The 21994-nt window shown below is 58.3% G+C and overlaps 1 protein-coding gene across 5 annotated transcripts in view; it reads left to right on the forward strand.

Moving 5' to 3' along the window:
- STK40 (serine/threonine kinase 40) overlaps positions 1-20299 on the forward strand; it is a 38137-nt gene extending 17838 nt beyond the window's left edge. For all 5 annotated transcript variants that reach the window (XM_082656951.1, XM_082656950.1, XM_082656952.1 and 2 more), the window contains 10 exons: positions 1372-1491; positions 3353-3438; positions 3754-3897; positions 5991-6218; positions 7008-7060; positions 13282-13397; positions 16057-16201; positions 16339-16458; positions 16917-17001; positions 18394-20299. In XM_082656951.1, coding sequence (XP_082513077.1) covers positions 1380-1491; positions 3353-3438; positions 3754-3897; positions 5991-6218; positions 7008-7060; positions 13282-13397; positions 16057-16201; positions 16339-16458; positions 16917-17001; positions 18394-18612 — 1308 coding nt within the window. In that variant the 5' untranslated portion in view covers positions 1372-1379 and the 3' untranslated portion in view covers positions 18613-20299. The remainder of the gene's footprint in view (positions 1-1371; positions 1492-3352; positions 3439-3753; positions 3898-5990; positions 6219-7007; positions 7061-13281; positions 13398-16056; positions 16202-16338; positions 16459-16916; positions 17002-18393) is intronic.
- The last annotated feature ends 1695 nt before the right edge of the window (positions 20300-21994 follow it).

Genomic DNA, 21994 nt, shown 5'->3' on the forward strand with positions numbered 1-21994 from the left:
TGCCAAGATGTGTGTGCATAACTGCTAATAAAAAATATAAGAAGTGGGAAGAATCTCGATGTCCATGAATAGGGGTGTGGTCTGATAAATCATGCTATCTTCTTACCAAGGAGACTGTAGCTATTTCAAGTGACGCTACAAAAGAATATTGTCGTGCAAGGACATTAATAATGTTTTTTTGTTTTGTTTTTTTACGGCTTTATTGAGATATGTTTCACATACCATAAAATTCACCCTCATAATATATTTTAGGTGGGAGGAAAGGAGGCTTGGAAATGGTATCATAGCGTGGTCTGAATTTTTGTAACAACGAGAACTAAGCGCGCACACACACACACACACACACACACAGGAAAGTCTGCTTGAATATTAAGATTATGGGTACCTTATTTGCTTACTTTTGCATGTCTGTATTTTCTAATGTTTTTGCAGGAAATGCCAATTACTTTTATAAAAAGAAAAAATTATAGAAGCTTAGGGTTCAGTGTTCGCAAGCCCCCTGTGCAAGGGTAAAGTCTGCACTCCTGACGTGGCCATCAGGTCCCCTAGATCTGGCCTTTGCTCCCCTCTGTGGGTCACCTATCACCACTCCCTGTACACTCCAGCGACACAGACTACTTGGAGTTAGTTGCTTACGTGCCGTTTCTTACTATGTACGTTTGCTCACCCAGGCCCCTCTGCCTGGAATGACCTTGCCTGTTGCCTGGCCCACTCCAGTATCACCTCCTCAGGGAAGTTTTCCCTGAGCCCCTGCACCCACTGTGGGCCAGAGGCCTTGGGATTGGGCAGCTGGCCTTCCCCGGGCATCCCTATGACCCTCTGCCCTCCGTGTGTGGCGCTCCTCTGTGTACGTGTCTTTCCTCGCCCCACCTCCAGCACACTGCCTTCCCGAGGTGTGAACTGTAGAGAGATGAAAGGAGCAACTCCTTTTTGTTTTGTTTAAATCCAGGTCTAGAAGTTAACGTCTTCTAGAATCTGGCTCCTGTGTCCCCTTTCCTTTTAGGGGAAAGGGGTATTTGGGGAGAAGGCCTTACTTTGGGAACAGTCGCTCCAGGGCCAGCTGTCTGTCTCAGGGGACCCCAGTTGGCACCTGCACAAAACTCTGTGTCCTTCTGTCTGCATTTGACTGGTCCCTTTGAGGTGGGCCAGCTGCCCACCTCTAGCCAGTGCATCCAGCTTGAGCCCCTAATTAATCTCCAGTAAAGGAGCCGTGGTCCTTTGTTATCGAGAACCTTCCACGCTCCTCTGGGAGGGGGAGGAGGTGGCAGCGGCAGCTGTGTGATGCGTCCTCAAGTCAGACTCGCAGGCTGGGTTAGCGTAAGGAAACTCGCTGACTTGCTCAGTGAGAAGGCTCTTTTCTGTCTCGTCTAGAGCTGAGAATGAAGCGGAGAGCATCAGACAGAGGAGCTGGGGAAACGTCGGCCAGGGCGAAGGCTCTAGGAAGTGGGATTTCTGGAAATAATGCAAAGAGAGCTGGACCGTTCATCCTGGGTAAGCCTCTGACGGCCGGGTGAGTGGGGTGCCGGGGCAGCACAGTGTGACCTGCAGACACGCAGGGTGCAGCGCCTCGAACACTCCAGCGTGGGAGCCTGACCAACCCTCGGCCACTTTAAATGGAGTCTGTTGATGAGAGGGGAAGGTCGCTCTGCACCAAGAGTTGTTTCTGTTGTAGCCGCACCAGCCTTAGATTAATGTCAGCTGAGAGATAGACTGCCTCTTCCCCCAGAGAATCCTATGTGTGGCCCCAGGACATCACCCACAGGAAGCAGACAAGCTGCCGTAGAACCCAGGGTACATCGTCCAGGGCACTTCTTGGACCATTCTTGGAGGGCACAGCTAAGTTCACAAAGTGCTTGGTACAGCTGCAAACTTCTTACAGATTTGGCCCCGAAATCCTGTAGAACTGGGTGTTCCCAGTGGTCTGGAGGAGCAGCGGGGCCTTTCTGCATGAAGTTCGAAGCCCAGCAAGTCTAGACTGCACGTGTAGGGTTGCAGGTGATTTGGGCTCTGAGGACCCCAGCTCTCCTAGCAGCCAGAGACTGGGTGTGACTTTTGCTTTGGGACAGCATCTTGGACTTACGAGTACAGGATAGCTCCAGTTCCAGTCACTCAGCAAACAGTTCATGGAGCCTGCTACCTGCTGGGCCTGTGCTATTTGTCAGGGACGCAGCAGTGATTAAGACAGACAAGTTCCTGGGGAGTTTCGTGGCGGTCCAGTGGTTGGGGCTCCACGCTTCCACTTCAGGGGGCGCGGGTTTGATCCCTGGTTGAGGAACTACTAAAACCCTGCATGCTGCAGGGTGCGGCCAAAAAAAAGAATTGGGCATTGGGCAGGACAGTTGGTTGGAGACACAGAGAAACACACTCTAAAGCTAAAAATAAAGACCATTAAGTTAAAAAAAAAAAAAAGACAAGTTCCTGCCCTCACAGAACTTAACATTCTAGTTAGAAAAAGAAACCGAGAGTAAACAACATACGAGATCATCATGGGGGTGGGGGGGAGGGGTAAGGGCCTTGAAGGAAGTAAACAAGATGGTGTGAGAGGAAGAAGGGTCTAGAGAGAGTGTAGACAAGGAAGGTTCTGTATGAGGAAGTGACAGTTGCTCTGATAGCCAAGGATAAGAAGGAGCAGCCATGTGAAAAGCAGGGGAAAAGCATTCCAGACAGAAGGAACAGCAGGTGCAAAGGCCCAGAAGCAGGGAAGGGCTTAACATCTCAGGAATGAAGAGTCCAGCATAGCTGGAGTATGGTGAGGAGGGGTGAGGAAACGTGATCAGTTGAAAGCTGGACAGGAACCAAATCATGCAAGACCTTGGAGGCCAAAAAGAGGAATTTTGATTGCACATGAAAAGCAGTGGAGTGCTGTTAAGGGTTTTTAGCAGTGCATTGACACCGTGACATTACCTGATTTATGCTCTGAAAGCTCTGGGTGCTGTCACAGGACATCAAGCCGTGTACATCTCTAAGAGTACAGAAGTTCCCCAAAGCTGATACGTGGCTGTATCAGACCGCCAGGGGAACCTGTTAAAGAGACAGTTTCCTGGCTCCTCACCCTGGAGTTGCTGATTCAGAGGGCCCAGGTTGCAGCTGGGATCTCTGCTTTAACACATACTCCTCGGAGATTCCAGCATGCACCCCGTGTTGAGAGCCCCTCTTGAGAAATGTGCCTGTAAAAGCCAGGTGTCCTCAGGCAGATGCACACACACTGCTCCAGTTTTGGAGGGGAGACCCTGAGTTCGGTGCCCTCCAGGAGAGAAGATCCAGCCAAAAGCCCACGTGGTGGCACAGCGCCCCACGGTGCCATGGTAGACAAGGCTACTGAGAAGTAAGCCAGCGGCTGTCTGTGCCATAGGTCCCCGTCTGGGCAACTCACCAGTGCCAAGCATCGTGCAGTGTTTGGCGAGGAAAGATGGCACGGATGACTTCTATCAGCTGAAGGTAAGTGAGGCACCAGGCGTGAGGGGCTGGGGACCCCCAGGACATTCTACCAGCCCGGCTTCTCCCTCCTCCCACCTTCTTCTGCACCACTTGTGAACAAGAGCAGTGCACTTCTTCCCGGGGAGCTCTGTCTGTGCTTATGTCATTTTGCTGTCACGTTGGGAAAGACCATTTCACTTTGTCCACGCACGTGTGGGTGTGCGCGTGCCAGGGTTGCGTGGGAGGATGTGAAACCCTGCTCCTCCTGTTCTAGTCAGTCTGCTTGGAAAAGTAAGGGTTGTGGGGTTTTGTTTTTGTGTGTGTGCCTTCCTAAAGATCCTTACACTTGAGGAGAGGGGCGACCAAGGAATAGAAAGCCAAGAGGAGAGGCAAGGCAAGATGCTGTTGCACACCGAGTACTCCCTGCTCTCCCTCCTCCACACGCAGGATGGGGTGGTTCACCACCACGGGCTCTTCCAGGTGAGTGGCACCTCTCCCGTCCCCACCCCGGCTGGCACTGCTGGGGCCACATCACAGGACCCCCCAGTCTTCCTGCATGCGGAGCAGCGGGACTTCCTGGCGGGTGGCCTGGAGGTCTGGCTGGGCCAGCGAGCTCCTGCTCTGATGGTGGCAGCCTAGCGGGAATGCACCCGGTTTGCAGCTTGCAGGCTTTCTCTGAAGAGCCGCTTTTCCAAGAAAAGAGGAAAGTATGAAGTTATTTAAAGACACGGGCTCTTTCTAGCTGTGTTGTCAGGAATCAGCCAGGCCAGGGTGGAAGGGAGGGCAATGAGGAAGGATGGGCGCCGGGGCACTGTGGATCTCCACAGTTGCCTTTGGTACCAGTCCTTCTGCCTGCCCAGGCATTTCAGCTTCTCTGGCAGGGGTCCCTGAACCCCATACTCAGATGTTCCAGGTCCGTTAGGAAAGGTGCCGATTGGCGACTGGTACTCTGAAAAGAGCCGTGCCCGGGACAGAACTGAAATTGCGTCTCCAGAAATGAAGAACCAGGTTCAGAATGCTGGAGGCTGGGGGAGGGTTCCTGCTGAGGCCCCCGTGGAGCTTCTGCACCGCCCTCAGCCAGATGCGCTGGCCAGGCCCACTCATGCTTGGATGGACCTGGTACGCTAGAGGCAGCCTGGTGTCAGGGAGGGCACACAGGTTTTGGAGCGGGCAGTCCTGGATTCAGGTGGTGTGACCTCGAACAAGTCAATTCCTAAGCCTCAGATTCCTCATGTGCAAAATGAGAGCAATGATAACCGTGCCTACCATGTATGGTGGTGGGAAGATGAATGAGAGGGTATAAAGCACCGAGCTGTCCCGGGACACACGTGCTCATCACCGTTGTTATATCAGGCAATAAGAACTCCTTGTCAGCTTGGTTTCTTGAGGGAAAGTAAGGGGAAAATGCCTCCCAGCCCCACACACAGATCCCACCGAGGTCTTTATTCTTAGATGTGCAATGAGAGGCACCTCTGAAATTTAGAGTGTCCCTTAAACATGAAATCAAATCTGGGGTGATTATGATTTCTTAGTATTTCATCTCTGGTAGCTTCCAGAGCTTGGCCCTGGTGTATATCATTTTGGATAAGAGAACCGGAGCGATTAGAGGTGTTTCTAGAGTCCTCTGTGTGCCAGACACTGTGCTGGGCCTCTGGGGAAGAGAGGATGAGAGGTCTGACCCTGCTCTTGAGGAGAAATGTGGCGTTCAGTCCCCAGGAGTCCCCCAGTCTGCTGGGGCTGGCACCAAGGGCCCCCTCAAGCTGGGAGGATCAAAGTCCTCATGTTGCACCTGTGTTTTCTCTTACTCAAAATACCTTTTCAGCAAGGAAAATGGGTCCGGAACTGCCAACCTTGGGGTTGGTAGTGGTGCCCGCTTACCGAGCCCTGGCTTACCGATACCGAGTCCAGGTGCTTACTAAGCATTGGCATGGTTGTCTTTTCTCTCAGCAACCGGTGAGGTAGGGGTTGCTGGCTCCCTTTCACACACAAGGAACCCGGGTTGGAGGGCTTAGGTGAGCCGCCCCAGGTCCCGCAGCTAGGACAAGGTGGAGCCAGGGCCTGAACTCAGCCGTCAGGGGCCAGAGCCGTGCTCTTAACCACCGTTACACAGCTGCCCAGAAGTCCTGCGTGCACGGGACGCAGCAGTTGTCTTGGACGCGCACAACACTTAGCTTCCCCCATCTTGGACACTGGAAGGAAGTTTACATCGGTCATTGCCAGAATCCCTGGGAGTACCAGGAGGGGAGGAGGCCCCAGAGCCCTGAGCGTGCTGCCTGCACACTGAGCTCAGGGGGCCCTTTGCTTTCAGTGCCCAGCCCTGATCCACACGCTTTGCAGTAGGATCAGAGCATGAAGTCTGAACCTGAGCTGCTTCAACCTGAGCCACTGGCTGGGCCTGGCACGGGGGAAGCAGGGCAGTGCTGAGCAGCCCATGGGCCATGCTCCCCAGATCTCAGGCCTCCGCCGCTCTCACACATGCAGTCTTGTTCCAGGCTCCAGAAGAGAGCCCCAAGCCCCTGGCCCTGGCCCTGGCGGGCCCCCAGCCAAGCCCTGGTCTGCCCCCTTCCTCCCAGGACCGCACCTGTGAAATCGTTGAGGACGCAGAATCCAGCCGAATGGTTAAGAAAATGAAGAAGCGCATCTGCCTCGTCCTCGACTGCCTCTGCGCACACGACTTCAGCGACAAGACCGCTGACCTGATCAACCTGCAGCACTACGTCATCAAGGAGAAGAGGCTCAGCGAGCGGGAGACCGTGGTCATCTTCTACGACGTGGTGCGCGTGGTGGAGGCCCTGCACCAGGTGAGGCTCCGCCCCTGCGGCTCCCACCTTCTCTCCATGGAAAGCCGCCCTTCTTGCTGCTGCTCAGCGGAAGCAGCTCTGTCCCACCCTCACCCAGGTGTGCTTTGCAGCTGGGAACATCCAGAAGGAAAGTGGCCGGATGACACGCACACCTGAGGACACGGTGCTGCAGACCTCAGCCCATGGCCCTGGGGAGGTGCGGGCAGCCCAGCAGAGCCCCGCGCAGAAATGCCCCAGCAGTCGAGAGGCTAAGTGGGAGCTACCCACTGGGTGCAGCCACAGCCTGTCTCTGAGCTCTTCCTAGCGCTGGGGGTGTCGGGAACCCCGAGGCACAGGTTAGGAGAGCCTGGGCCTCCTCCAGACACACAGCTTCTGTGGGCCGAGCCTGCAGTACTTGGTCATCAGAACCATGAGAATTCATCTCTGACCCCAGATCTAGGCAGGTGCTTGGGATTTTTTGGTTGCTTTTTTGGTTCTTGGTTTTTTGGTGGGATGTTTGGTAGAGGCAGAGAGAGGAGTGGTTTTCTCCAGTGGCTGCTGCCCTAAGGGGAGAAAGAGCTGGGGTAAACACCCTGTGTGGGGCAGAGACTGCCTGGGCTCGCACGTTACCCAGTTCGTCCGCGTGGTTAACGAGGCCCTAAGTGGTCCGGATCTGTCTGTGGCTTGCAAGTCAAGGCCCAAGCCCTAGAGACATATCTTCCCCAACACCTGGAGAGCCCACCTCTTACAGGCTGGGCCGACCCTGGCTCTCATCTTCACAGTGCAGACCATGTGCCTGTTGTTTTCCAGAAAAACATTGTGCACAGAGACCTGAAGCTTGGGAACATGGTGCTCAATAAGAGGTAAGCTTTGCTTTTCTTCTTTCATGATGTAATCTCGGGGTTGGGACAGGCTACGTGCTGCAGCTGCCCAGAGCCCTGCAGCGTCCCCATGGGGATTCTGACTCATGGGGCCAGGGGACGGGGTGCTTGCTTCTCTCTTAATATGGTGATTGCTAAGAAGGGGAGCCTTAAAGGCCACAGAAAGGGAGCTCTGGGAAGGACTTCAGCAGTCCCCCTGGTCCATTCATTTGTCATACCCAGTGGGTGCACAGTAAATGACTGTAAAATATAGACCAATAGGGCTTCCCTGGTGGTGCAGTGGTTGAGAGTCCGCCTGCCGATGCAGGGGACACGGGTTCGTGCCCCGGTCCGGGAAGATCCCACATGCCGCGGGGCGGCTGGGCCCGTGAGCCATGGCCGCTGAGCCGGGGCGGCTGGGCCCGTGAGCCATGGCCGCTGAGCCTGCGCGTCTGGAGCCTGTGCTCCGCAACGGGAGAGGCCACAACAGTGAGAGGCCCGCGTACAGCAAAAAAAAAAAAAAAAAAATAGACCAATAGGTGACAGAATGGCAGATGAGCAAAACAGGCTTTGTTGTGGGTCAGGTTCCCAGGAAATGGACTCTGAGATGTGCGTGCAGGAAGTTTACTGAGGCGCGCCCTCAGGGAGAAGGGGGCAGGATTGGGCTGAGGGAGAAGCTAAACTCTGGGCAGTCACGACGGGGCCTCAGCCTGGAAAGCCAGGTGGCCCTTCAGATGCCCCAAATCAAGTCCGTGTGGCCCTGTATCCCGACTGTGACCAGCCACTGAATGCAGGCTGCTCCCGGGGGCATAGCTTTGGGCAAGGCAGCTTCCTTTGGCTGAGAGGACTTCCTGGAAAAGGACACAGCTGTGAGTGGTCAGAAGCCAACATTCCCAGCAGCAGGGAGAGAGCACCTCGATATTGGAGGGGATCTGGGCGGCTCACCCCAGCATCCTCGGTGAGCCAGTGGCAGAGGGAGATCACATGAGGCTCCTGCCTCAGGCTGTCACCCCACTCAGGCAGAGGGTCTGGGCCCCTTCTGAGTGATCTGGGGCAGTGGTAGAGGGACACCAACCATGCAGGGTCCCAGGACCGATGGGAGGAGAGCCCACCCTGTGTGTCACCAAGATCCTAGCAATGCAGGGCCGGGGAGGGCACACTTCCCACCCGCTGTCCCTGGGCCTCTCACCCTCACCTCTCTCACCTCCCGGTGTGAAAGTGGGTCGGAGGGCTTGCAAATGGCAGGCAGCACACGCCTCGTGGCAGGAGTGGTGTGGTGGGGATTTGTTCCATAACGCGGTTGCCGCCCTGGAGGGGCCTGGGCCCACCATCCCTGAGAAGGAGCTCTGGGGAGGGGCATGGGGCACCCGACCCTGCAGTGCCAGCCCAAGATGCCACTGGGAAGATGCTGCAGACAGTCTCCCAGAGCTTGCCACCTGGGGGCGACTGGAGGGCAGCTATCACTGTATGAGGGCCAATGTGCAGAGGACGGAGGGGGCAGAGACTCTGGCCATCTCAGTCAGTTCGTGAAGGATGAGTAAAGATTTGCCTGCTTGGGGCTTCCCTGGTGGCGCAGTGGTTGGGAGTTCACCTACCGATGCGGGGGGCGTGGGTTCGTGCCCCGGTCCAGGAGGATCCCACGTGCCGCGGAGCCGCTGGGCCCGTGAGCCGTGGCCGCTGGGCCTGCGCGTCCGGAGCCTGTGCTCTGCGGCGGGAGGGGCTGCAGTGGTGAGAGGCCCACGTACCGCAAAAAAAAAAGATTTGCCTGCTTGAGAAAAGTGAAGTGGTTAAAACCTGGTCCTGTCGTGCTGCATGGGGAGGAGGGAAAGAAACAGGAGTTCCAGGGCTGCTTGAACCCTTGACCAGCCGAGAGAGAGTTAAGAAAGCCAGGGGAGAGTGGGCCCTGGGGGTCAGACCTGGCTCACAGCACAGCACTGCCTCTTAATTACCCTTGAGACCGTGAGCACTCGTTCCTTTGATTATTCACCTGTTGATTAAGCCATTCATGTGTTGAGAAGCTGCCGTGGTACCAAGCACTCCTCTGAGCTTCCGTGTCCTCATCTGTGAAAGCAGAGATGATTATGCCTTCCTGCAGAGACTGCCCCTCATAAGCGCACCCTGTGCTAGCCAGCCGGGCCTGCAGGGCCTGTATGCTCGCTCCCTCGGGAGATGAGGCCTGCTGTGTGGTGAGTGGCCGACGAGGATGCCAGTGGCCAGGTCCCGAGGCACCCCGGCCCCAGCTCTGAACTGCACAAGGAGAGGAGGTGTCGGAAAGTGCAGACCATCCTGGCCCTGAGAGCGTATTGTCTTCATGTCGGGAGACTCAGGTCCTGGCCTTCCGTGGGATGTTGGGCCAGTCACCATCCCACTCTGGGCTGCAGGCTCACGGTTCACAAAGTCCGTCTGGCTACAGAGCCCATGGTCTCCCGGGCTTCCATGCAGCCGTTCACTGGCCCTGAGCGAGCATCCCGAGGGTGCTTGTGGGCATGCACCATCAGGGGCTCCTGCGCTGCTACCCAGGCCAGCACCCCAGGCCTCCTTGTCTCTGTGGCGGCTTAGCTTCTGGCTCCCACTTCCCCAGGCCCCCCTAGATTCTGGGAATGTAGTCCGAGGATGACACGTCTCTTGAGTAACGCCAGTGTAGCTATAGCAGCTCTTCCGTGAGTGTCCGTGCGTGTGTGTGTCTGTGTCTGTGTGCATGCGTGTGCACGCATGGGTGTGTTTCCCTGGGATCGCAGAGCACCCACACCTCATTCAGACCCTGGGTCTTGGCTGCACATCCTTTAACCATATCATCCCCTGTCTGTCTCGGGCAGACAGAGGTTCTGGCCGCCTCTCACTTGAGTCACGGGTGCTAGGAAGGCGCCGGGTGTGCTGCAGGGACCCACGCTGGCCACCCAGTGCCTGCTCCCATGTGTCCACGCACGCACCCCTCCCCTCTTGGGGCCTCGCTTTCATCCTTGCGAAGTCAAGGGTGGACCTGGAGGAGCTCCAGCCCCTTCCTGCCCATCAGGCCAGGCCCTGAGTCCCGCTGGAGAGGCAGCAGATGAGCTGGAGGCTCCCAGCAGGACAGAGCGCTCCCAGGGAGGGAAGCAGGGAGAAGGGTTTGCAAGGCAGCTGCTACAGCAAGTCCCCCTGCTGTGGGTAAAGAGCAAGGGTTGCCATCTGAAATCCCCTTTTGAGGTTGGCTGTGGGTTCTTTCTCCGTCCTCCTTTCTTTCCGCCTGGGCACGTTGCATGCCCAGTTCCTAGAAAAGCAGACACACTGTGGTAGCCCAGAGGGCCATAGCTGAAGAGTGACTCACTGAGCGGGCCCTCCTGACGCGGAGCTCTCTCCTTGCACCCCTGCTGCCCTTGCCCCTCCTGCCAGGACCAGCTTGGGAGGTCTGGACTCCCGGGGATCTGTGCACCGCGCCGACTGGGGCAATGGTGGTGGGCAGGGAGCATCGCCAGGCTTCGGGAGGGCTGGCAGCTGACCGTGCGGTTTCCTGTGGGAGAGGCTCCAACCCGGTCCTGCCGCCCACCCTGCAGAGTCTCGGCCGAGCTTTTCTCGAGCCCCACAGGCAGAGGGCTGGCAGGTCCTGCTGGCAGAGTGGAGTGGAAGGCCAGCGCGCGGGCACGTGTGCTCCAGGGCCTGTCGTCACAGGGTGGCTCCTCTCACCCGCGACCTCAGCACGCTGTCTTCCCTGGGGTGTCCACTGGTAACCCCCACCAGCTGTGCCCACCGTCTGAGGAGGAGATATAATCCGAGCTGGCCCGTAGTAATCAGTCACTGCTTGCCAAGCCCTGGATTCAGTGCTTTCCCTGGGATTATCTTCTTATCTTGTTAAATCCTAACACAGCCCTGGGAGTTAGGTGCTAATGTTTTCCGTTTTACAGATGAGGAAATTGAGGTTTAACAGAGATTAAATAACATGACCAAGATCACACACACAGCCAGGAAGTGACAGAGCCAGGACTAGAACCCGGGGATCTGACTCCCAAGCCCACCAGACTCTCCCCTGAGCGGTCCTCCTCCCAGCGTCTCAGGCCTCCAGCTGCCGTGGCCAGCTCTGACCAGGCGAGAAAATGCAGTGCGTCTGCTCTGTGGGGCCCTCGTGGACAGGAGGCCTGAGCAGGCCGTATTCAGCGACATGGGCGGTTCTGAGTGGGAGCAGCCCACTTCTTGACGTGATCCTTGCCCGAGACCCTTCGCCTGCCCTCTCAGACTCTAACTGCCCTGGGGGCCACCAGGCAGGTTTCCGTGGCATCTGCCAGGGCAGGCCTGTACGGAAGGCAAGGGCCAGCGTTTCCATTTGGAACGCCGGGGACAGACTGGCCTTTGTTTTGCACCAAGCCCTTGCCTGCAGAATTCCCCAAGAAAGCTGAAGGGCTCTCGGCGCCTCGTGAGCGCAGCCGCACACACCTGTGCCTCTGAGCCAACCTCTTCTCCCCCTGGAGGCCCTTCTACGGAGAGGCCGTCCGAGGCCCCTCGTGGCGCTTCCCTTCCTGCCGTCCTCCCAGGCTTCTCCGCCCAGCCAGCCGGCTGACACGGCAGAGGGGCCCTTCCTCCCTGTGCCCCCCAGCACAGGCCGAGGAGGCTCTGCACCCTCACCCCACGTCCCCAGGGGTGGCATACGGCGTCCTCTCTGGGCCGGTTTTTGTTCTCATTGTGAGCCTCCTAGAAAGGACTGGAGCCCAAAGCTGCTCTCACCACGGCTCTCTCAGATGGGGGGTCTGTGGTTTTCTAGCCAGTGCAGAGTCTGCTGTACAAGACAAGGGGGGAGTCAGCTTGGGTGGAACGGAAGGGAAAGCCAGGTGCTGGGCATTGTCCCGGGACCCAGTGGGCACCCCACTGGTGTCACTCAGAGTGCGGAGTCCAAGGTCAGACAGACCTGGGTGGGATCCTGCTCCACTCCTCACTAGCTGTGTGACCCTGGGCAAGTCTGTCCACTTCTCTGTGTCCTAATTGCATCATCTGTGAAGTGGGCCATGAGAAAGTCTCCCTTGTAGGCCGTTGTGAGGGGTGAATGAAAACAGTCCCCGTCGGGCACTGAAGCCAGGGTCTGCACTTACTAAGCATTAGGTTTTTCGGGTTTTGTTTTTTTTTTTGCGGTACGCGGGCCTCTCACTACCGTGGCCTCTCTCGTTGCGGAGCACAGGCTCCGGATGCGCAGGCCCAGCCACTCCGTGGCATGTGGGATCTTCCCGGACCGTGGCACGAACCCGTGTCCCCTGCATCGGCAGGCGGACTCTCAACCACTGCGCCACCAGGGAAGCCCCTCGGGGTGTTTTTAAACTTTCTTTCCTTTTCCTTTTTTTTTTAAATTTATTTTTATTTTATTTATTTTTTTGGCTTCATTGGGTCTTCGTTGCTGCACGTAGGCTTTCTCTAGTTGCGGCGAGTGGGGACTACTCTTCACTGTGGTGCACGGGCTTCTCACTGCAGTGGCTTCTCTTGGTGTGGAGCATGGGCTCTAAGCACGCGGGCTTCAGTAGTGGTGGCTCGCGGGCTCTAGAGCGCAGGCTCAGTAGTTGGGCGCAGGCTCCATAGTTGTGGTTCGCGGGCTCTAGAGTTCAGGCTCAGTAGTTGTGGTGCACGGGCTTAGTTGCCGCACGGCATGTGGGATCTTCCCAGACCAGGGCTCGAACCCGTGTCCCCTGCATTGGCAGGTGGATTCTTAACCACTGCGCCACCAGGGAAGACCCAGCATTAGTTTTTAGTACTGTTGGTGCTGCTGCGATAGTAATAAAAGTGATGACCAAAGGCATCAGCACTGGGGGACTGAAGGGAGGCACTCAAGGAAGGCCTCCAAGACTCTGCTGGGCTTCCTCTTCCTCCTGTGTAAATGAGGGAACCAGACTTGGTCTCCAGGTCCTTCCAGTCTACTGGTAGATACTGTGTGTGTGGAGATTGAGGAAATCTCTGCAGTTCTTCCAAGCCCTAAGCTGTGGCCCCAAGACTCAGCCAGGGCGCAGGGTCAGGGGAGCACCCTGGGGCCCCCTGGTCAGAGTGACTCAGATCCCTGCGGGGACAGCTCAGCAGGTGGCAACTAAGGGTGACTGGCCTGTGTCAGCACCCCCAGTGGCACTCCCCACGCGGCTGTGGGGAGGCCGGGAGGGCCAATGGAGAAGAAAAGGACGTGGGTGTGATTCCTCTGCTCCTTGGAAGAGAGGTGGGGACAGCTGGGGCGCCCGTGGGTACAGACACCGAGGTTTGTTCACTCTCTGCCCCCCCGCCCCCAGAACTCATCGGATAACCATTACCAACTTCTGCCTCGGGAAGCATCTCGTGAGCGAGGGGGACCTGCTGAAGGACCAGAGGGGGAGCCCCGCCTACATCAGTCCAGACGTGCTCAGCGGTATGTGCAGGCCGCCAGGCAGCAGGCCCTGGGGCCTCACACAGCCGGGCTCTGCAGCCGTTCATTCAGTCAACAAACTATCGATGGGTGTGCCCCGGGCTAGGTGCTGGGGCTTCAGTGGTGGCCCAAACCAGTACTGTCCCTCCAGGTACAAAATGTGGGGTCCCGTGGAGGAAGAAGATGGTAATCATTACACTCGTTACTCTCTGAGATTAGTGCTTGGAAGGAAAGAAACGTGATTTTTGTGAGCATGAAGAATGGGCGCTTGAAGCCCCTCCCCAGGGAAGCGGCGTCCGAGCTGAGGTGGTGAGAATAGATAGGAGCCCACGAGGGGTGTGACTGGGCGACGGTGGCGCCACACAGCTGAGGAACCACAGAAGGGCCCTGAGGCTGCCGCTCAGAGAGTTCAGGGGAGGCCAGAGAGGTGGGTGGGAGTCCAGCCGCGCAAGGCCTAATGGAGGCCCTGTTGAGAAACGCCATCCTTTAATTCAAGCGCGAGAGGACGCCGCTGAAAAGGTCTTCACTGGGGCTACCGTGATGAGACTTGCATTTCAAAGATCTCACTCCCTTCGTTTGTTCATTCCTTCATTCATTCTGCTGGTATTTACCGAGGGCCTGCCACGTACGGGGCTCTGTTCTAGACACTTTGCATACAGCAGTGAACAGTCAGACAAACATCCTGCCTCCATGGATGGTGAGCTGACTTTCTAGTGGGGCTGAGACAGGTAATACACAAATAAGTCAATTATGCAGCTCTCACCTTCTGATGAGCTGTTAGTGCTGGGTGCTGTACTGAGCATGTGACAGGCATCATCTGTATAAAACCACAGAGCTGCCCTGTGAGGGAAAATTTTTACAGATGGGAAAATTGAGGCTCGGAGAGATCAGACCCCTTGTTCAACGTCACAGCTGATAGTAAACAGAAAAGCAGGGGGCTCGATCCCAGGGCTGCCTCCGGCCCGAGCCCACGCTTCTGTCTCACCATAGGCTTTCTTTCCTTTCTTGCTTGTCCTTTGCCACACTGGGGTCCGTCTCTCTGTCCTGATCCCTCCAGGGACCAAGGGCTCCCATCCGCTCCCATCCCTGCGATGCGAAGGTTTCAGGGTTGTCTACAGGGCCCATTACCCCAGCACTCACACATGTGCCTCCCTGCTCACAGGGGCAGAAGCAGCCTCTTCCCGAGTTGTCACGTGTCTTCCTGTGGAGCAGGCTGCTCTAACTTGCCACGAGCATTTGCGATCTCCTTGGAGGCCTTCTCCCAGCTGAGGGTTCTGCTGGAGCATCAGGCCTCTCCCAGGGCTACCTCTGCAGAGGGCAGTGGTGCCACTCTCCAGGCCTGGGGATTTGGGGTGGAGTCCCTGTGGCCTCCGCTAGAAGGATCTGGGTGCCAGGGGTGCATCCCAACTCCCTGAGCACCCCTCCCCCACCAGCCCAGCCCAGCCTGGATACCCTCCCTGAGAGTCCCGAAAGCATCCCTGTAGTTGACAGAGCCAGAGCTGTGTCAGAGGTGCGGTCTGTGACTGTATGCAGGCCTGGGGGTGGATGGGCTGCCTCTGGTCAGGCCTTCTCAGCAGTACCAGGCTGGGGTGGCCTCCACGTGCAGTCACTCCCACCTGCTGCCCTCAGCCTCTCTCTCTGGCTCGTCCAGACTCATGCCAGTCTTGAAGGATGAAACAGAGGAACCCTCTGCATCAGAAAGAGACCTGGACTGGGAGACCAGAGACCCGGGCTCTGGGACTGGCCTTGTTAATACCCAGCTGTGTGACTTTGGCCCTCACCCCCCCTCTCTGAGCCTCAGTCTCCTTGTGGGTTAAAAGCTGAAAACAGTCCTGCCTCCCTGCATTGCTAAGAGGATGACGTGGGGTGGCTCAAGCGGGTTTGGATCCCAGGCCTGCCTTTCATTGACTGTGTGCCAAGCACAGGCCTCAGCAGCGGGCATGGAGCTGTGAAACGGCAGCCATGGCCTTGCCCTCACAGTTCATAGTCTGTTAATACCTGTGTGACCTCGGGAGAGGCACTGACCTCTCTGGGCCTCTATTTTCTCATCTATAAAATCGGGATGATAATAGCCCCTACTTCACTAGGTCCCTGTGGGATTAAATAAGGCCATAACCCAGTGTCTGGCTCAATAAACCGTAGCTGGCATTGTCATTACCAAAAGGAAAGCTTGAAGTTCACTGTCCCCTCAAAAGTCAAAGCTCAGGGAAAGCTCCTGGGAGAGTTAGAGCTCCTGGGAGAGCTCGTCTGCCGCAGAGGCCGGACCAGCGCCCGAGAGCTGGCAGTCAGTAGAGCAGGGCTGTGAGGAGGAGGCGTGAAATGTGCCCAGGAGGGTGGGCTGCACAAGGCCAGGTGTGACCCCTTCCCCTCAGGGGTCACGCCAAGGCGGGGCATCCCCCTGTGGAGCCGGGTCTCCAGAGCACGAGCGGGAACCAGCCTGAGGAGCGGAGGAGGAACGAGCATGGCGGAAGCTCAAGGACTGGGCCCGTGCGGCTTTGCTCTGGGAGGAAGCATGGGGCGGGGGTTGACTGGAAGTGAGGGTGCCAAGGCGGAGGGGTCCTGTGGGTGGGACTTCAGGCGCGAAGCCAGTAAGCCAAGGGAGTGCCAGGGCCGTTCTCCACCAGCCCTGGGCTGAGTGTGCGTGTGTCCGTGTGCCCTGCAGGCCGGCCGTACCGGGGCAAGCCGAGCGACATGTGGGCCCTGGGCGTGGTGCTCTTCACCATGCTCTACGGCCAGTTCCCCTTCTACGACAGCATCCCGCAGGAGCTCTTCCGCAAGATCAAGGCCGCCGAGTACACCATCCCCGAGTGAGTCCTCCCTCCCTGGAGTCCAGCCCTTCAGCCTTGAGGGCTGGAAACAACACAGTGAGGCTTAGAGTCCTGGGTCCAAGACCCAGCACCAGCCCACCCCGCCTGAGCCTCTCCCTCTTTCTCTCCTGCATCAGGGACGGACGGGTTTCTGAGAACACCGTGTGTCTCATCCGGAAACTGCTGGTCCTCGACCCCCAGCAGCGCCTGGCTGCTGCCGACGTCCTGGAGGCCCTCAGTGCCATCATTGCGTCGTGGTGAGTGGGCAGGGGCAAGGCCGGGTGCTGCCCCCCTGTAGGCACTGTCCTGCCGCCCCAGAGAAGTAGCCTGAGGTTGGGCCCGTTTCTCCTCCAGTCAGAGTCAGATCTCCAGATTCTCCTGATAGGCAGGGTTGGGAGGGTGCAGGCAGAACTCAGCGTTGAGCATCTCCTGCGTGCCAGTCCATGCCAAATATGGGATGGGTGTTATCTCACTGAGTTCTCACCACAGCCTGCGAGGTGGAAATTGTCCCCCATTTATTGGGTGAGGGAATTCCCAGGCAGTCCAGTGGTTAGGACTCTGCGCTTTCCACTGCCAAGGGCCTGGGTTCAATCCCTCGTCAGGGAACTAATATCCCACAAGCCTCATGGCGCGCGCGCGTGTGTGTGTGTGTGTCTCTGTCTGTCTGTCTGTCTATATACCTGGAGCCAGCCTGACTTACCTGCCTCCCCTGCAGGCAGTCCCTGTCCTCTCTGAGCGGGCCTTTGCAGGTGGTTCCTGACATCGATGACCAAATGAGCAACGCAGACAGCTCCCAGGAGGTGAGTTGGGGAGGGCAGGGCTGCAGGGCCCCCTCGGCCCCTTTCCCAGCCAGGGCCTCCTTGGCCTCTCCCCAGCCCTTGGAGCTGGGAAAGACAGGCCTAAGTCCTCAGCCTGAGCTGCCTGGGGCCTGCCTTGGGTCTGGCTCAGCTGGCAGTTCCGTGGCCTGAGAGAAGGGCTGTGAGGCGGTCGAGGAGGAGGCCCCACGGTGGGGAGGCCTCACGGCAGCTCAGCCTGGCCCTCCCTCGGCTTCCTCTTCCTGCCCAGGCCCTGGGTCTGCCATATGCCGGCCCTTTAAACGGTCACACTGGTCTGCCCATCTGACTCACAGCGTTCTCTCTTGCCCTTCCTGCTTTTAGTTTTTCAGATGATTCATTTTCTCCCAGTTTTCTCTCCTCCCCTGTTGCCTGCACTGGAGAAAGTGCTGGGCCCGGGGTCAGGGCGGAGACCAGGGTGCAAGGCAGCAGCTAGCGGGTGATCTTAGGGTGCGTCCTGGAGGGCAGGGCTTGGCCGAGCCTGGGGAGGGCAACTGTAAGGACCCTCCCTCTCTGGGCCACCCTGGAGTCCCACAGCAAGCACTGGGCAGGGAGGACCGGACGGAGCCAGCCTGGGACTACAGCAGAGCCTCTTGGCCCTCGAAGAGAGAGTTCCAGGCCCTGCCCCCCAGCTCCCACCCCCTCCCACGGCTGTTCAGCAGCTAAAAATAATCATCACTAGCATGTAGTGAGTGCCCCCCAGTACGCCTCATTCAATCCACACTACAGGCCTATGTGTCCTGTGTTCTTATCTCATTTCACTAAAGAGGAAACGGGTTCAGAGAGGTAATTGTCCCCAAGTCGCACAGCTTGGAAGCAGTGGCTGAGCCTTGAACCCAAGTCTGATTCCACAGCCCTGCTCTCCCCCCTGATGATGAGCACAGCCACCGCCCACTTCAGTCTGTGACTGTGCCTGGGCTGTCCCAGGGAGCTCAGCCTGGGACAAGACGGAGAAACAGGGCTGCCCAGGTGCTAGCACCCCAGCCCCAGGCCGCTCTCTTAACACTATACCTGCCCCGGTCCCTCGAGAGCCTCTGTGAGGGGAGACTACTGCCCCATTTCACGGAGGTGGGTGGGACACTAAGCCTTCTGAGGGACCTCTTCCAAGGTCAGTGAGTTACGGGAGATCACAGGTCTGAGTGACGCCCAGGGTGGCCAGCAAGGCGAGGTCCAGGTTGGCTGGAGGGCTTCCGGGACCCACACTCTGGGCCACTGGATCCGGCCCAAGGGTGTGGTGCCTAGGGAGGGAGGCCCTGAGGCGGCCAGCTGACACTGCCCCGCTCTTCCCTCTTGCCTTTCCTCCTCTCTCGCTCGCTCGCTCTCTCTGCCGGGCTCTGTGGGTCTCTCTCTGCCGCGCAGGCGAAGGTGACAGAGGAGTGCTCCCAGTACGAGTTTGAGAACTACATGCGGCAGCAGCTGCTGCTGGCCGAGGAGAAGAGCTCCGTGCACGAGGCCCGCAGCTGGGGGCCCAGGCGGCAGCTGGGCAGCGTGCCGCCCGTGCGACGGCTGGGCCACGACGCGCAGCCCGTGAACCCCTTGGACGCAGCCATCCTGGCGCAGCGCTACCTGCGGAAATAGCAGCCTCGGGCAGGGGCACCGGCACCACCCACCACCTCTTCCCGGCCCCCAGCCGACAGCCTGGCTGCCCGGCTGGGCCCCGTAGTGCTGAACTCTCTCCTGGACCGCACCGGGGATGGGGCAGGGACAGCCCAGGTCACACATGGGGTCAGCAGAGGTACCACGAAGCTACCTTTTGGAATGATTGCTTGATTGGTTGGTTTTTTAATCTGAGAAGCCTAGATAACTAATCTGCTTTTAATCATGACGTTTTAATCTACCTCTGTCTCTTTAACCATGCTGTCTCCGGACTGAGTGAGAGGGAGGAGGAGGGAGCCCGCCCGCCCGGGGCCCGACCGACCCACTGACCCCCGGGGGCAGCTGCCCCCCACAGTCCACATAAGCTGAAAGTGCAGCTCGCTGCTGGCTCCCAACATGAATGCCCGCTCCCCACCGCCCTCCCAGGCCCCTCGCAGTCTGTTTTCCTCCCTCCCCTTCTGACCCCAGGCCCCTCGGTCCAAGTTTTGGAAAACTGTCACCTCATCTTAAGCGGAATTCAAATGTATTTATTTTTGTACTGAAACCAACTTCTCTCCCATCTCTAGGTGGCTCGGCCCATGCCACTCCCTGCCCCCAGCCTGGCTGGACAGCAGGGAGTCCACAGCCCCCGATGGGCCCCCTCCTCGCCCCCAGGCTCAGAAGCCCCTTCTGGCCGGTCCCCTTCCACCTCCAGCCCACCAGTCCCTCCTTGTTTCTGGTGATGCGGAGGCCTTTCTACGCTTGGTTCTTTCTCTCCCATCTCAGCTTCTCTGAGGTGCTGTGCACCCGCATCAGCCCTGGTTTCCTCTTCCACCCCTCACCGTGGTACTGAGGTGATGCCGACATGGATGGGAAGGGTGGCTGGTGAGGGGTGCTCTGGTCCAGCTGTGAACAGGCGGCCCTGTTTGCACGCCGTCTCGCTCCCCTCACTCCTCTGTGTTCAGAGAACCGTGGGGGCATCTCCTCTCCCGCCCCTGCCTCGTAATAGAGGTGGTGTCTCTCCCAGCAGACCACCAGGGGCGCCAGGGTCCTTCCTGGGGGCTGCAGGGCTCGTGGGGAGAATCGTAGGGACTGGGGGGCCCAGCCTGGCTTGAGAACAGCCCTGCTGCCCTTTTTGAGCCGAGATTTTGAAGTGGATGCCCGTCTTGCCAGAAACGCTGTTCTCACCAGAATGCCCTCCTTCCTGCTCTCCCACACTGGACTTGGCCCTGCCCAGTGCCAAGCAAAGACCTTCCCCTGGCCTGCCCTCCCCAGACCCCTCAGAGCAGCTGAGCGTTCCCCTTCAGGCAGCCCTGGGCCCTCGGGCCCTTCCTGCCTGCCTTCTCCCCAGTGGGGAGGTGACAGAGGCCTGTGTGACCTTGTTTCCCAGGGTGTGAGCTGCCCCCTCCCCAAAAGCTGACTCACTGTGAGTGGCTTGGGCAAGGTCCCAAACCTCCTTGTGCCTCAGTTTCCCCATCTGGAAAAAATGGGGCCACCTCTTGCCAGCAGTAGCAGGGCCGCCCACGCCCCTTCCTCCCCATGCCCCCATCCCAGCACGTGGGCGCCTCGCACCTCTGCCTCAGTGGGTCCGTGGGAGCCCGCCTGAGCCCAGCACTTACTCCCCTGAGCACCGGCTCAGCCGGCCTCAGCCGTCCAGCTGCTGAGAGCCAGGGTCTCGTGCTGGGGTGGGGAGGGGCGGGGGCGGGGGCGGGGGGCGGGATGCCCTCTTTTCTATATTTATTTCAAAAAGAAGTCTCCTGAAGGAGTAGAAATGCAGTCCGGCCCAGGGCTCCCAGCCCCTGTGACTGTCCTCCCGTGAGGGCCTCACCCGAGCCCCTTGTCCGGCAGCCTGCCCAGACCCTCCGGGCCTGCTTGCCTGGTGGTCTTTCTCCTTTTCAAAGCAATATCCTCCAGGTCTGCAAAGCCTGTCAGACAGACTGGTCCCTTCCAAGGTCAGCCCACGTGTCTGGTTAATTTCTGGCAAAGCAAATGAGAGGAGTTTGGGTCTGCCCTCACTGGGGGTCACACGCTGAGAGAAGTCCTATTGTAAAAAAGCAAAACGGGAAAAGTCACAAAAAAGTTTGTATAAAGTCATATTTTTGTACTACATGGGGACTCTTCCTGCATGTCAGCAATAAAACTTCCTGATCTGGAGCCAGCGTGGCCTGTGTCGTTTCTTACCCTCCTCGCCGCGTCTCCATCTCTCCCACCCAGCCAGGCCACGCAGGATTCCTGTAGCTCTTGGCTCTGCCACCAGCTGCCCTGGACGGGCGCTCCCTCACCCTGGCAGCCGTCACTGTCTTGAATGGGGGAGGGGGCCGGAACCTCCCAGCAGTCTCCCGGCCCCATTGGTCCAGCCTCCCGCCAAGTGCCCAAGGGGGACTCCCCGCTTGCTTGGCTCAGCCCAGACCTGCAGACTTGCGCAGGAAGGAGGCGTCCCAGAGCAGCTGCCACTATCAGGGTATGGATCCTCTCTCCCCTCCAAACAGCCATCTGGGATGGGGGAACCCTAGCCAGACAGACTGCCCGTGTGCCCACGTGCCCATCCAGGGCAGCTGGGGTAAGAAGCGCCAGCCCAGGCCCTTTCCTGCACCGCCCTCCTCTCCAGAGGAAACCAAGGGGGCTTCCTTCCTTCCTTTCTTCTTTCCTTCCTTCCTTCGCCTAAATTTAGACTTTGCAGATAGAGCACTGGAGCAGTGAAGCTAGAGGTGGGCTGGCCCTGTCCGCAGCACACCACGGCACACAGGCAGACCCACTTTTGTGCTGGAACCCACACAGGCCCAGGTCACGAAAGGAGCAGAGATCCGTGCCAGAGAACCCCCTTCCCTGGCAGGTGTCCACACAGCACGAGGGGGTGGCGCCTCCCCAAGGTGTGGGAAGGCCCTGATTCTTTGCAAATTCTTCAGGGCGGGCCCCGGGGCCACCATCCCTCCCTGTTCCCACAGCTACCCCAGCAGCCAGGTGGCCCCTATCTTCCTGGCCACTCCCGAGCCTGTACAAATGTTGCCTGTTACCTTATCTGTGGCACTGCCCCACTCCCAGCCCACCCGGGCCACACTCTGCTCCACCAGCCATGCCCCCTGGGCCTCATCTCCATCTCGGCCTCCCTCTTGTGCCCCCGACCCAATCAGCCTCTGTTCTGCACACAGGTATCACCTGGGCACCTACGTGTCGGGCTTAACTTCAGCAACACCCAAGACAGCAAGTCGCATGCGGCCAGGGACTTCGTTTTGCTCATTGTGTCCTCAGCACCTAGAACTGGCTGGATGCGCAGCTGTCGCGCCAGAACTGTTGCTTCATTGATCTAAACTTCTCAGATTGCCCTTTACCAGCTTTTCTCATGAGCCCTGGAAGCAAAGCAAGGGGAAAGTACCAGAAAGGCGGT

Source organism: Grampus griseus (assembly GCF_964374135.1).
Source record: "Grampus griseus genome assembly, chromosome: 1".
Lineage (NCBI taxonomy): Eukaryota > Metazoa > Chordata > Mammalia > Artiodactyla > Delphinidae > Grampus > Grampus griseus.